General features: G+C 43.4%; 1 protein-coding gene across 1 annotated transcript; it reads right to left on the bottom strand.

Annotated features, from left to right (window-relative positions):
• Positions 1 to 8,095: 8,095 nt before the first annotated feature.
• LOC119269002 (ras-related protein Rab7) lies at positions 8,096 to 10,864 on the bottom strand. The gene is made up of 7 exons (XM_037550742.1): positions 10,599 to 10,864; positions 10,466 to 10,492; positions 10,242 to 10,341; positions 9,098 to 9,244; positions 8,939 to 9,019; positions 8,713 to 8,858; positions 8,096 to 8,385 (listed from the first exon to the last, which is right to left on the bottom strand). The coding sequence occupies exons 1-7, from the start codon at positions 10,649 to 10,651 to the stop codon at positions 8,319 to 8,321; spliced, it is 621 nt and encodes a 206-aa protein (XP_037406639.1). The 5' UTR covers positions 10,652 to 10,864; the 3' UTR covers positions 8,096 to 8,318.
• Positions 10,865 to 14,677: the final 3,813 nt, after the last annotated feature.

The following is a 14,677-nucleotide window of genomic DNA, read 5'->3' on the forward strand; positions in this document are numbered from 1 at the left end:
ATCTACAACTGGTGCAAACCAGTTTTGCACACGCAGAATTCTCGGGTTAAACTTGACAAGCCTAGAATATGCAGATATGGCCTCCGAACACTGAGACTGAAAGGTCGAGCATGAATCATATAGTAGATATGATCAACATAGTGATGTTCACCATTGAAAACTACTCCATTTCACGTGATGATCGGTTATGGTTTAGTTCATATGGATCACGTGATCACTTAGATGATTAGAGGGATGTCTATCTAAGTGGGAGTTCTTAAGTAATATGATTAATTGAACTTAAATTTATCATGAACTTAGTACCTGATAGTATTTTGCTTATCTATGTTGTTCTAGATAGATCGCCCGTGTTGTTGTTCCGTTGAATTTTAATGCGTTCCTTGAGAAAGCAAAGTTGAAAGATGATGGTAGCAATTACGCGGACTGGGTCCGTAACTTGAGGATTACCCTCATTCCTGCATAGAAGAATTACGTCCTGGAAGCACCGCTAAGTGCCAAACCTGCTGCAGGAGCAACACCAGATGTTATGAATGTCTGGCAGAGCAAAGCTGATGACTACTCGATAGTTCAGTGTGCCATGCTTTACGGCTTAGAACCGGGACTTCAACGATGTTTTGAACATCATGGACCATATGAGATGTTCTAGGAGTTGAAGTTAATATTTTAAGCAAATGCCCAAATTGAGAGATATGAAGTCTCCAATAAGTTCTATAGCTGCAAGATGGAGGAGAATAGTTCTGTCAGTGAGCATATACTCAAAATGTATGGGTATCATAATCACTTGACTCAACTGGGAGTTAATATTCCTGTTGATAGTGCCATTGACAGAGTTCTTCAATCACTGCCACCAAGCTACAAAAGCTTCGTGATGAACTATAATATGCAAGGGATGAATAAGACAATTCCTGAGCTCTTCGCGATGCTAAAGGCTGCGGAGGTAGAAATCAAAAAGGAGCATCAAGTGTTGATGGTTAACAAAACCACCAGTTTTAAGAAAAAAGGTAAAGGGGAGAAGAAGGGGAACTTCAAGAAGAACGGCAAACAAGTTGCTGCTCAGGAGAAGAAACCCAAGTCTAGACCTAAGCCTGAGACTGAGTGCTTCTACTACAAACAGACTGGTCACTGGAAGCGGAACTGCCCCAAGTATTTGGCGGATAAGAAGGATGGCAAGGTGAACAAAGGTATATGTGATATACATGTTATTGATGTGTACCTTACCAGAGCTCGCAGTAGCACCTGGGTATTTGATATTGGTATTGTTGCTAATATTTGCAACTCAAAACAGGGACTACGGATTAAGTGAAGACTGGCTAAGGACGAGGTGACGATGCGCGTGGGAAATGGTTCCAAAGTCAATGTGATCTCCATCGGCACACTACTACCTTAGGGATTAGTTTTAGACCTAAATAATTGTTATTTGGTGCCAGCGTTAAGCATGAACATTATATTAGGATCTTGTTTGATGCGAGACAGTTATTCATTTAAATCTGAGAATAATGGTTGTTCTATTTATATGAGTAATATCTTTTATGGTCATGCACCCTTGAAGAGTGGTCTATTTTTGTTAAATCTCGATAGTAGTGATACACATATTCATAATGTTGAAGCCAAAAGATGCAGAGTTGATAATGATAGTGCAACTTATTTGTGGCACTGTCGTTTGGGTCATATTGGTATAAAGCGCATGAAGAAACTCCTTACTGATGGACTTTTGGAATCACTTGATTATGAATCACTTGGTACGTGCGAACCGTGCCTTAGGGCAAGATGACTAAAATACCATTCTCCAGATCAATGGAGCAAGCAACATATTTGTTGGAAATCATACATACTGATGTATGTGGTCCGATGAATATTGAGGCTCGCGGCGGGTATCGTTATTTTCTCACCTTCACAGATGATTTGAGCAGATATGGGTATATCTACTTAATGAAACATAAGTCTGAAACATTTGAAAAGTTCAAAAAAATTCAGAGTGAAGTGGAAAATCATCGTAATAAGAAAATAAAGTTTCTACGATCTGATCGCGGAGGAGAATATTTGAGTTACGAGTTTGGCCTACATTTGAAACAATGCGAAATAGTTTCGCAACTCACGCCACCCGGAACACCACAGCGTAATGGTGTGTCCGAACGGCGTAATCGTACTTTACTAGATATGGTGCGATCTATGATGTCTCTTACTGATTTACCAATATCGTTTTGGGGTTATGCTTTAGAGACGGTTGCATTCACGTTAAATAGGGCACCATCAAAATCTGTTGAGACGACGCCTTATGAACTATGGTTTGGCAAGAAACAAAAGTTGTCGTTTCTTAAAGTTTGGGGCTGCGATGCTTATGTGAAAAAGCTTCAACCTGATAAGCTCAAACCTAAATCAAAGAAATGTGTCTTCATAGGATACCCAAAGGAAACTGTTGGGTACACCATCTATCACAGATCCAAAGGCAAGATATTTTGTTGCTAAGAATGGATCCTTTCTAGAGAAGGGGTTTCTCTCGAAAGAAGTGAGTGGGAGGAAAGTAGAACTTGATGAGGTAACTGTACCTGCTCCCTTATTGGAAAGTAGTTCATCACAGAAACCGGTTCCTGTGACATCTACACCAATTAGTGAGGAAGCTAATGATGATGATCATGAAACTTCAGATCAAGTTACTACCGAACCTCATAGGTCAACCAGAGTAAGATCCGCATCATAGTGGTACGGTAATCCTATGTGAAGGTCATGTTACTTGACCATGACGAACCTACGAACTATGAGGAAGCGATGATGAGCCCAGATTCCGCAAAATGGCTTGATGCCATGAAATCTGAGATGGGATCCATGTATGACAACAAAGTGTGGACTTTGGTTGACTTGCCCGATGATCGGCAAGCCATCGAGAATAAATGGATCTTCAAGAAGAAGACAGACGCTGACGGTAATATTACTGTCTACAAAGCTCGACTTGTTGCGAAAGGTTTTCGACAAGTTCAAGGAGTTGACTACGATGAGACCTTCTCACCCATAGCGATGCTTAAGTCCGTCTGAATCATGTTAGCAATTGTCGCGTTTTATGATTATGAAATTTGGCAAATGGATGTAAAGACTGCATTCCTGAATGGATTTCTGGAAGAAGAGTTGTATATGATGCAACCTGAAGGTTTTATCGATCCAAAGGGAGCTAACAAAGTGTGCAAGCTCCAGCGATCCATTTATGGACTGGTGCAAGCCTCTCAGAGTTGGAATAAACATTTTGATAGTGTGATCAAAGCATATGGTTTTATATAGACTTTTGGAGAAGCCTGTATTTACAAGAAAGTGAGTGGGAGCTCTGTAGAATTTCTAAAATTATATGTGGATGACATATTCTTGATTGGAAATGATATAGAATTTCTGGATAGCATAAAAGGATACTTGAATAAGAGTGTTTTTCAATGAAATACCTCGGTGAAGTTGCTTATATATTGGGCATCAAGATCTATAGAGATAGATCAAGACGCTTAATTGGACTTTCACAAAGCACATACCTTGATAAAGTTTTGAAGAAGTTCAAAATGGATCAAGCTAAGAAAGGGTTCTTGCCTGTATTACAAGGCGTGAAGTTGAGTAAGACTCAATGCCCGACCACTGTAGAAGATAGAGAGAAAATGAGAAGTGTTCCCTATGCTTCAGCCATAGGCTCTATTATGTATGCAATGATGTGTACCAGACCTGATATGTGCCTTGCCATTAGCCTAGCAGGGAGGTACCAAAGTAATCCAGGAGTGGATCACTGGACAGTGGTCAAGAACATCCTGAAGTACCTGAAAAGGACCAAGGATATGTTTCTCATTTATGGAGGTGACAAAGAGCTCATCGTAAATGGTTACGTTGATGCAAGGTTTGACACTGATCCGGACGATTCTAAATCGCAAACCGGATACGTGTTTATATTAAACGATGGAGTTGTCAGTTGGAGCAGTTCTAAACAGAGCGTCGTGGCAGGATCTACATGTGAAGCGGAGTATATTGCTGCTTCGAAAGCAGCGAATGAAGGAGTCTGGATGAAGGAGTTCATATCCAATCTAGGTGTCATACCTAGTGCATCGGGTCCAATAAAAATCTTTTGTGACAATACTGGCGCAATTGCCTTGGCAAAGGAATCCAGATTTCACAAGAGAACCAAGCACATCAAGAGACGCTACAACTCCATCCGGGATCAAGTCCAGGTGGGAGACATAGAGATTTGCAAGATACATACGGATCTAAATGTTGCAGACCCATTGACTAAGCCTCTTCAGCGAGCAAAACATGATCAACACCAAGGCTCCATGGGTGTTAGAATCATTACTGTGTAATCTAGATTATTGACTCTAGTGCAACTGGGAGACTGAAGGAAATATGCCCTAGAGGCAATAATAAAGTTATTATTTATTTCCTTATTTCATGATAAATGTTTATTATTCATGCTAGAATTGTATTAGCCGGAAACATAATACATGTGTGAATACATAGACAAACATAGTGTCACTAGTGTGCCTTTACTTGACTAGCTCATTGATCAAAGATGGTTAAGTTTCCTAAACCATAGACATGAGTTGTCATTTGATCAATGGGATCACATCATTAGGAGAATGATGTGATTGACTTGACCCATTCCATTAGCTTAGCACTTGATCGTTTTTGTTTACTGCTATTGCTTTCTTCATGACTTATACATGTTCTTATGACTATGAGATTATGCAACTCCCGAATACCAGAGGAACACTTTGTGTGCTAGCACACTTCACAAGTAACTGGGTGATTATAAAGGTGCTCTACAAGTGTCTCCGATGGTACTTGTTGAGTTGGCATAGATCAAGATTAGGATTTGTCACTCCGATTGTCGAAGAGGTATCTCTGGGCCTTCTCGGTAATATACATCAGTATAAGCCTTGCAAGCAATACAACTAATGAGTTAGTTACGGGATAGTGCATTACGGAACGAGTAAAGAGACTTGCCGGTAACGAGATTGAACTAGGTATTGGGATAACGGCGATCGAATCTCGGGCAAGTAACATACCGATGACAAAGAGAACAACATATAGTGTTACGCGGTTTAACCGATAAAGATCTTCGTAGAATATGTAGGAAACAATATGAGCATCCAGGTTCCGCTATTGGTTATTGACCGGAGACATGTCTCGGTCATGTCTACATAGTTCTCGAACCCGTAGGGTCCGCACGCTTAAAGTTCTGTGACGATCAGTTTTATGAGTTTATATGTTTCGATGTATCGAAGGTAGTTCGGAGTCCCGGATATAATCACGGACATGACGAGGAGTCTCAAAATGGTCGGGACATAAATATTGATATATTGGAAGCCTACATTTGGACATCGGAAGAGTTCCAGGTAAAATCGGGATTTTACCGGAGTACCGGAGGGGTTACCGGAAACCCCCGGGGTCTAATGGGCCTTGTTGGGCCATAAGGGAAAGAGATAGGGGCCGGCCTAGGGCAGGCAGTGCGCCCCCTCCCTCTGGTCCGAATTGGACAAGGAGTGGGGGCGGCGCCCCCCTTTCCTTCTCTTTCTTCCCCTTCCTTTCCCACTCCTAGTAGGAGTAGGAAAGGGAGGAATCCTACTCCTACTAGGAGGAGGATTCCTCCTCCAGGCGCACCAACAAGGGCCGGCCGGCCTTCCCCTTGCTCCTTTATATACAAGGGCAGGGGGCACCTCTAGACACACAAGTTGATCACAAAGATCTCTCACAGCCGTGTGCGGTGCCCCCCTCCACCATAATCCACCTCGGTCATACTGTAGCTGTGTTTAGGCGAAGCCCTGCTGCGGTAGTTTCATCAACATCGTCACCACGCCGTCGTGCTGACGAAACTCTTCCCCGAGCTCTACTGGATCATGAGTTCGCGGGACATCACCGAGATGAACGTGTGCTGAACGCGGAGGTGTCGTACGTTCAGTACTGAGAATCGGTCGATCGTGAAGACGTACAACTACATCAACCGCGTTGTGATAACGCTTTCGCTTAACGGTCTACAAGGGTACGTGGACGACACTCTCCCCTCTCATTGCTATGCATCACCATGATCCTGCGTGTGCGTAGGCATTTTTTGAAATTACTACGTTCCCCAACACATCTGGCCATCTCACACTCTATAGTCCCCCTCTATCCCACCAACTTCCTATGATTTTGTGGCACGAGCACGAATAAAAAGGTCATCTTCATCATCGGACTACCCCTAGGCGACCATGGAAAGCTTCCACCTCACCTCCAAGCCTGGAGCCGCTCCTCCGTAAACGTGCAGAAAAGACCCTGCCGCTAGAGCTTCACCAAGCGGCCTTCTCCGATAGCTACAAGGGGCAGGGGAGCTCGGGGGACTCCCGGCGGGTTTTTTTAAAGGAGGATGACCACCGGCGTTTGCAACTAGGAGATGAATGCAGCCATTTTATGAATTATTCATGAAGACCTTACAAAGTAATACATCAACATCAATATGTGTGAATCCACCATCTTGGCAACATCTGCCACTATTCCTATCCAATTGATGAAGGGGTGCAGTAAGTCTAAGCCGAATACCCAGACCTCTCACCTAAGCCTAACATCTAAAGTCGAGGACCCCAACCAAGCCACATGCCGAGTGTGGGGCACAAACCGGTCTGACGCACTCTGGGTTGTCGCCACCATCTTCCACCGATCTCTTCAGATTAGGTACTGATGCATCAACTTTGCCAGGCCTGCCGTCAATCCCGCCACGGCGCCAAACAATGCCAACGCCACGCCCTCGCCCATCTAGACACATCTGTCATTGAGATCCAGCTGCACAGTGCCGCCAATACTCGTCGTCTTCACGTGAAAGATGACATGCCGCTCCACCTGCGAACCTCCGCACCACCGCCACCGCCCCATGCCACCCGGAGCCCACTGCCAGAATAGCCCTCTCTTGAACACCCAAGCCTCCCCAGACGGCGCCTTCATGAAGGTTACGACGCGCAAGGCGTCGCCGCCGCCCAATCACGCGGACTTTGGACTTTCGTCCGGGAGGAGGGGGTCAGGGGTGGATAGGATGGACCCCAGCTTCGCCTCCAAGGAGGATAACGACGCTTAAAGACGTCGCCGCTGACGGGCCGAACCAGCCGACCAAAGTTTCCTCCGGTTCCAATCCTACACCACCAATCTCTGTTTGCTCCGGATCCTGCAATCGAGTTGTCAACCAGAGCCTACAGAGAAGAGAGTGCCATGGGGCTCAACCCTCGAGATAGGAAGGTCACGCTGCTCCACGGTTGCCGCCCGATGGCACCTCATCATCGCGTGGCTGAAGGCGCCGGCAACGCTGAAAGCCGCGGAGATGACGTCGCCCTTTGACCAGTCCTCGATTTGGACGAAGCCAATAGATGGGCCGATATGGACGAATCCACCGACCCTGGCTAGGCCCGCCGCCCGACGAGGTCCGATCCCCACAGCCCACCACCGTTCGCCGAGACCCACCCCGTACGCCCACCGCACAGATCGGGTCGCGGCGGCCTCCACCAAATGTTGCCGCCTGCAGATCAAGGGATGCCGCGAGAGAGATCCCCGCCGCCACCGTCAGCCGCGCGGGCTTCGCCCGGCGGCTTCCTCCAGCGGCAACGCGGGGGAGGAGATGAACTACGACGGCGCTTTGGTTGCGGGAGGAGGAACCCTCGAGTCACCCTAGGCAGGAGCGACCGAGGGCGTTTTAGGGCTACATGAACCGCATGCGTCACCCCCCAAATTCCTAAGGAGTTCAATGCTCCAAAATCCTTTGAATCAAAGTGGGCCCAAAAGAGCAGGGAAGATGAAGAACGCATGCACCATCTTCTAGCAGATCAAAAAGATCGTGTGGAAGGGAAAAGTACGGAGAAGACACAAAAATTGCAGAAAAGCGGAGCAAAAGCGAGTCCATCAAATTATTGGTTTCTTTTACTTCACTGGGGTTTCTGATCTGTACAAATGATAGTGACAGATCCTGAGATCCCTTAGCATGGCATCTAAATATCCTTCGTAAAGATAAAATTTGCAGTCTGAACTTGCCTGGTCACAGATAAGGGATAGAGCACCCGTGCCGACCACGCATTCCAAAACGTGCCCCCACTCTTGGGGATAGCTCCACACATACACAGACGGAGGAACCATTGTCCGGACAATATTATTCATTCCGCCGCATTCACAACAAACTACACAACATACAAGATGACAGACAGAACAGGACAGATCATCGATCCTTGATTTCGTACCGAAGGGGTGATTGGTCAAGTCACAAATGGAATACAGAATAACATGATATTATACAGGCAGGAAAGACAGCATGTTCAATGGTTGCTACGGCCATGGCGTGGCATGGCTTAGCAGCAGCCTGATGATCTTTGGGTGCGGTTGCCACCCACCACATCGACAGTGTCAGGAATGTACCTACATGACAAGTTTAAGGTTGTCAGTTGCATTTTTTTTGGAATAAACATGATAGCGTGCTAACGAAATAAAACACAACTTGAGGCTTTCAGCCACCCTTCATGAAACAAAACAATCCCTCACACCCTAGCTAAAGTACATGTCATGAAAACAACGGACCAAAAGATGGTGAAGCAAAAAAGGCTGACATGGGTAAGCTAGCAATTCAAAAATAACATATGATCGCATCAATGCATATATGTTTAAACAATAGTAAATCCAAATCCTCTACCTATATGTGTATTAAACAGATACTCAAGTACTGAGCAAGCAAGAGAACGCGCTTACAATTCTTCTTCTGGTTCATTCTTCAGAGCATCCTTTACAATGCACTGAAAAGCGTCTTCTACATTTGTCCCTTCTTTCGCAGATGTCTCAAAGTAAGGGATGTTGCCTTTTGAGGCGCACCAAGCCTTTGCCTTCTTCTCAGAGACCTAAGATGGCAGTAGACAAGTCCGTTAGCAGAGCATGGCTTGAAAATAATTTTGAGAAGAAAATTAGTCATGCTAATTACCACGCGGCTATTGCCACCATCAATATCAACTTTGTTTCCCAGCAGAACAAAAGGGAAGTTATCAGGATCAGACGGACTAGCCTGAAAAGTTGGATTTGTAGGTGAGACAGAAATCCAATCATACTGTGTTGCTCATTATAAGCAACAAGAAATCTTCACCTGGATCAGAAATTCTTCGCGCCAGTTGTTCAGATTATCAAATGATTTCATTGAATTGACATCATAAACTAGAACGCAACAGTCTGCTCCACGGTAGAATGCAACACCAAGACTCTGAAACCTTTCCTGTCCAGCAGTATCCCATATCTACAGAGAGAGAATGTGAATTATCATCATTTATAAAGCAGCAGAAGAGCTAAGCATATTCAAACTAAAAATCATATAATTATTAAGAACCATATAAATGTACTTAATTAGAGATTCAACAACTACCACCTTTAAGAAAAGCGATACATGTATTTGAATGAGAGAAAGAAGGGCTACATGTTGCCAATGATAATTCCATGTCCATCAGATCTTACTGTAGTGAACTTCTAGCAGAATGGACACTGGATTATCTTCTTATTCATAAAAATGGAAATTGGCATATAGGTCACATATTTAATTATCCATACTGCACCTTTTTTTGTGATGGAAACTATGGGCATATGGGTCACTGGGTTGCATATTTCTTTTGTGATGGAAACTGGCATATGGGTCACTACGCTGATAGGCACTGAAGAATTTTCTGAATCAAAAAACCGGAAACCGACATTATGGGTTGCATATTTAATTTTCCATTTAGTAGCTCTTCCTTCTGTGATAAAGTAGAGACACCCCAGCTCCCAACAAGGCAACAACTCAAATGCACAGTGTTAAGAGGAAAGGGAAGAGGGTCTATGGTGATACTACATGCTTATATAGTTAAAAATTAACAGATGCAAACTATCTTTACTGGTAATTAAGGTAATGCTAGTTACAGAAAATGATTTATGATTCCGATGGTAAGAAACAAAATTAGAGTACCAACTTGACACTTGGATGGATAACTTGCAGTATTAGGTAATCTTTTACTGTACTGACAACACTGACTCTTTTTTAACCATCATAGGCGATTCTGCATTAGCAAATACGTTTTCTTTTGATATCAATTTACCCCCAGAGCATAACAAAAGGTGAATGAATAAAATGCATCTAGAGATTCAAAAATCAAAGATAAAGATACTCGATGCAATTGCAAGAGTACGTTGTCCAAAAAGAATGACTTGCTCCAAGCATCGTTACAGGACCACATAGGCTGAATTGCTAAAAGAAGGCACAATACCTGCAGAGTGAAGAGCCTATCCTCGTATTGCACCTCCTTTGTGAGGAAATCCGCGCCGATGGTAGCCTTGTACTGGTTACTGAACTTCTTGTTCACATATCTGAATTGCATCAAAGCTCAGGAAAACACAAACAAAACAAAATCCAACACTATACGACCTCGACAAAAAGGGGGGGCAAGCAATCCGAAGTGATCAGTCCACGGCGACTCAAATTGCAGGATACTGGTTCATCAAGGACGTCTTCCCAACCCTGGATCGCGGTGAATCAGCAGAAAAAGTCAGTCAGCAGAGCGAACACTGGAAGAGGCAATACCGCAATAGCCTAAAAGGAGGACGGGAGATCCGAATCCACCAACCCGCTGTCGCCGAGGATGATGACCTTGAGGAGCGTGCGGCGTCGCGAGGCCATCGGGATCTATCTACCAAGCGCTCTTGCTCGCGCTCGTCGCGCGCCGGAGGTAGGGTGGGGCACGAGGTGGGGAGGGGACAGAGGAGGGAGAGACGAAACCTAAGCTTGCGTAATCGCGTTTGCTGCCTTGCCGTCGCAGGCGGGGAACAAGGGTGCGTTTGGCAACAGGACAGACCACAGGGATGGGACGCGTAGCATCTGCTCCCGTTTGACTGGAAGCTTTCCGGGAGTAGTAGTTTTGGAGTCTGATGATTGGTGCAGATGCAACCACCGCCGGCTGTCAAGGAGATCGAGCAATCTTAGTACTAGTGTAATCATGTTTCTAAATCTAAATTAATCAAACATCAATATTAATAGTAATTTTCAGAAGGAAAAGGAGAAAAAAAAATACAATCCAATCCTTGAAAAATCTATCATTCTCTTCATCCCATGCATGTTAATGGTGTGCCGAAGTTGCCACTGGTGGAGTTCCGCGTTGTCGCCACAACAATAGAGTAGTATCCACACGGGCAACCAGAAGTCGCCGATCTCTATTATAAAGTGTCGGTTAAGTTAATTCCCAAGAATCAGCGGATCAGACAAGAAGAGGGCAACGCTGAGATTATCACACCTGGATGTCTTCTCGAGTCAAGAGAACTAGCGGGTGCGCCCGCGCATTTGCGCGGCTAGATTTTGATAGTTTTATTCATTGTATTTTCTTTTAGCTTTGTATATGATTCTTTGTATCTCCATCTATTCTTCATTCCTTTTCCATTTATTTTGTCCTTTGATGTCGTTTGACTACATTGCTATAATCAGTCAGAGCAATACTGAAAGACCTATGCTTGTAATGAATTAAAAAAAACCTTGCCTACCTATTTTTTTATTGTATATGGATGATTGGTTTACAACTTTCCATTTATTTATATATGTTTCGAATATTTATTGACTCAAACTTCCATTTGATTTATTGTATATTGTACATAATAACATACATAGGACATATTCATAATATTATTTTACTTCGTGTGATTAAAGTTATTACACTTTTTTCATGTATTCCCAGAACCATTATTTTTTCTCACTTATTTTGTCAAATGTATGATTCCATGTGATGGATTTGCTAGTATACATATATATTTGAGCGCAAAAGGAAAGGTTTCTGTACATATTCTTTTGTTTATAAATTTTTGTTTTTAGATGAATTTATAAAATAAGGTAATTTCAGTTGAAATTTAGAAAATTAGATCAATAATATTAGTTGATCAAGCCTACACCGGCCGTTCGGTTTCGTTATAGGCCCATCAGGTTTTGGATAATTACCGTGTCTCTTTTAAGTAAAAAAAACAACCCTCATACATTGAACTTCCCTTACCTTTAAAAAGAATCCCTCACCTCGTTCGACACCAAATACACATAGTAGGTAAAACTATTTTTCTGTGGACTTGGTCAAACTTGTGTAAGTTTGACTCAGGGCAAACGTAGAACTTCAAAAAAGAAAAAAATGGAACGGAAGGAGTATATAGATGCATGTACTTGTTTATTAGTGGAACATACTCTTGTGTTGATGTGATGACTATATCAGTTTGTTTGCACTTGAGGTCATGACATTATTGGAAGATTGCTTTGACGTTACTACTTCATAAATGCTTCATTGGAGAGTTACAGCAAGATGGTTGATTAGATTTGAGTGGTTATGTCACAGTATATGATTGTTTTTTTTGTGGGTGATAGTATGATTGTTTATTTGGATGTTAGTAAAATAAAAACGAATTATATTGCAATGCAACATATGCAGGTACAGGTAGTGTTGATCCTAGCCTTATCTTATGTTTTTGATTATTATTTTTCAAAGGGTTGACCCCTTACTTGATGGGCGCTATTTTTAACAGAATCAAATCATATTTACCTTTGAAACAGAAGACGGGCGAGTGTGCTTGGTCTATGTATTTGTGCGAAACAGTGTTGTACTCGTAAACCATGGGCTGGTCTAGACCGAGCATGCAAGCCCATTAGTATTATTTTTCTGAAACTAGGTAATTGTCCGTGCGTTGCACCAGGGTCTAAGCATTCTAGAGGTGCATTATCAATCCATGAAAATATAACTTTTACGATTCTCATCCATATTAAGCAACATTATGGACTAACATTGTTTATTGACCTTGCAGCCTGATCAACAATGGCTCCTCTTCATTGCAGTCTAAACGTGTTGCTGCAACTGGGCTTTACTTTTTACCGCATTTCATTTTTCAGAACCTAAAATGGACACAGAACATCAGTCCAAATGTATGGAAGCGGATAGTAGTACCTATTTTTTTGAACACCATTGTCCCTATTTTTAACAGTTTCATCCCCTGCTACTGCAACATCTATAAATTCATTCTTGAAATACTAAAAGCTAAGAGACTGACCAAGCGAAAATCCCTTCAACACGAGAGCCTGTAACAAATATTAAAAAGTAATTTAGATGGTTACCTCATAGAAGTCACCTTCGATATAACTTCAGGAGATAACTTTGTACAATTTTGGCCTACACAGAAGAGAAAAAGCTCATGTAACCAAGTATCACGAACAAAATGATTCCTATTTCCCTCAGTTCCTAATGTAAACAGATATAAATTCATCGAGATTTAAGAGAATGATAACCCTTGAATGTATGTACATATCGGTTTTTGGCGAGTTTGAAGGCCGACTCACATTTACCTATACATCTGGAAAATAGAAAGTGAGTTTCATTTCCGTTTATACGACAACACTTGCAGAAAAGGAACAACCAGAAGAGAAAACACACAAACAAACTTGAAAAAGCACATGCAGGCAATAAACCAATCGAAGGTAACCATATTAGTGCTAGTGCATAATAATTTGCTCCTGATTCCTGAATGAAGAAATTGCAATAATTCTATTCCCCTGAAGTTAACCACAGTAATTTTCTCACTCAGTTAAGTACTTGATCAAGGACCACATGACATGTGCAGTCACATGCACGAGGCCGATGGACTGGCTAATTGCACTTGCAGTCAAGATGACATGTATGAGTGAGTGCACCGCGCTTGCTGTATGCATGAACCCTTCTCATCTGATGATCTCTCCCTATCTAACAGCTATGCACGAAAAGCTAATTTTTCCATGCGGAGGGCGGGAGCAACCAGATTGAGTTTACCTGCGTAGAGAAGGTGGTGGTAGTACGAGCCAAAATTTTGAAGACTATAATCAGTGAGGGAAGTTGGAGGAGCGACGCCGTCATGCTGAGATAGGAGCGCTGGTCAGGGCATACACCTCGGTTCCAACCCCGTCCACCTCGAGCGGCCTGATCCGGTGTAGCTACTGGTCTGATGGCATAAGAGGGGCGGAGAACTCTGACGCCCACGCCGCCGTTGCTGAGGGCAGCTGCTTCCTCCGCAGCACGCGCCTGGCACAGATCCCCTCGAGCCCGCCGCAGGGGAGCGCAGTGGCCGACGCCTTGGCGAAAGTGTTACCAGCCGCCGCCGCCGCTCTGGAGGCATGGAAACCCTTACGGGCATGCGACTGGGGCAGCAGATGATGACTTGAGGAGCGGGCCGGGTTGTGAATTTTCTTTCTTGACAGGCCAAATACGGTTTTTTAATTGAGGAAAAAACAAGGGAAAAGAAAATCAGGTGGAACGATGCGGGGAGCGAGAGTCGGACGAAAAGGGTTAACGTAAGAGGGGAGAGGGAACCTTATGTTTCTTTTAGGGCTCATTCGGTTTGGAGGATTTCATAATGTAGGAATTAGAACTAGTATAGGAATTTTATAGGATGGCACTTGCCATCCTAAGGATTTGACTCGTCTCGTTCCTACGCGTAAAATGAGCTTTGAGTGGATGTGTAATTTCCTCCAAAAACAGAGGAAATGAATAGTATTCCTACGATATTTCTGTACACATTTCCTACAAACCGAATGCATCTATAGAAAATTTTCCTCTGGAATCCTTGTTCCTATGTGTTTTCCTATGAAAATCCTCCAAACCGAATAGGCCCTAGTAGAGAAAACAAACCCGTACAGGTTATCCACGCGGCCACGCGT

Source organism: Triticum dicoccoides, chromosome 3A (genome assembly GCF_002162155.2).
Source record: "Triticum dicoccoides isolate Atlit2015 ecotype Zavitan chromosome 3A, WEW_v2.0, whole genome shotgun sequence".
In the NCBI taxonomy this organism is placed as follows: Eukaryota; Viridiplantae; Streptophyta; class Magnoliopsida; order Poales; family Poaceae; genus Triticum; species Triticum dicoccoides.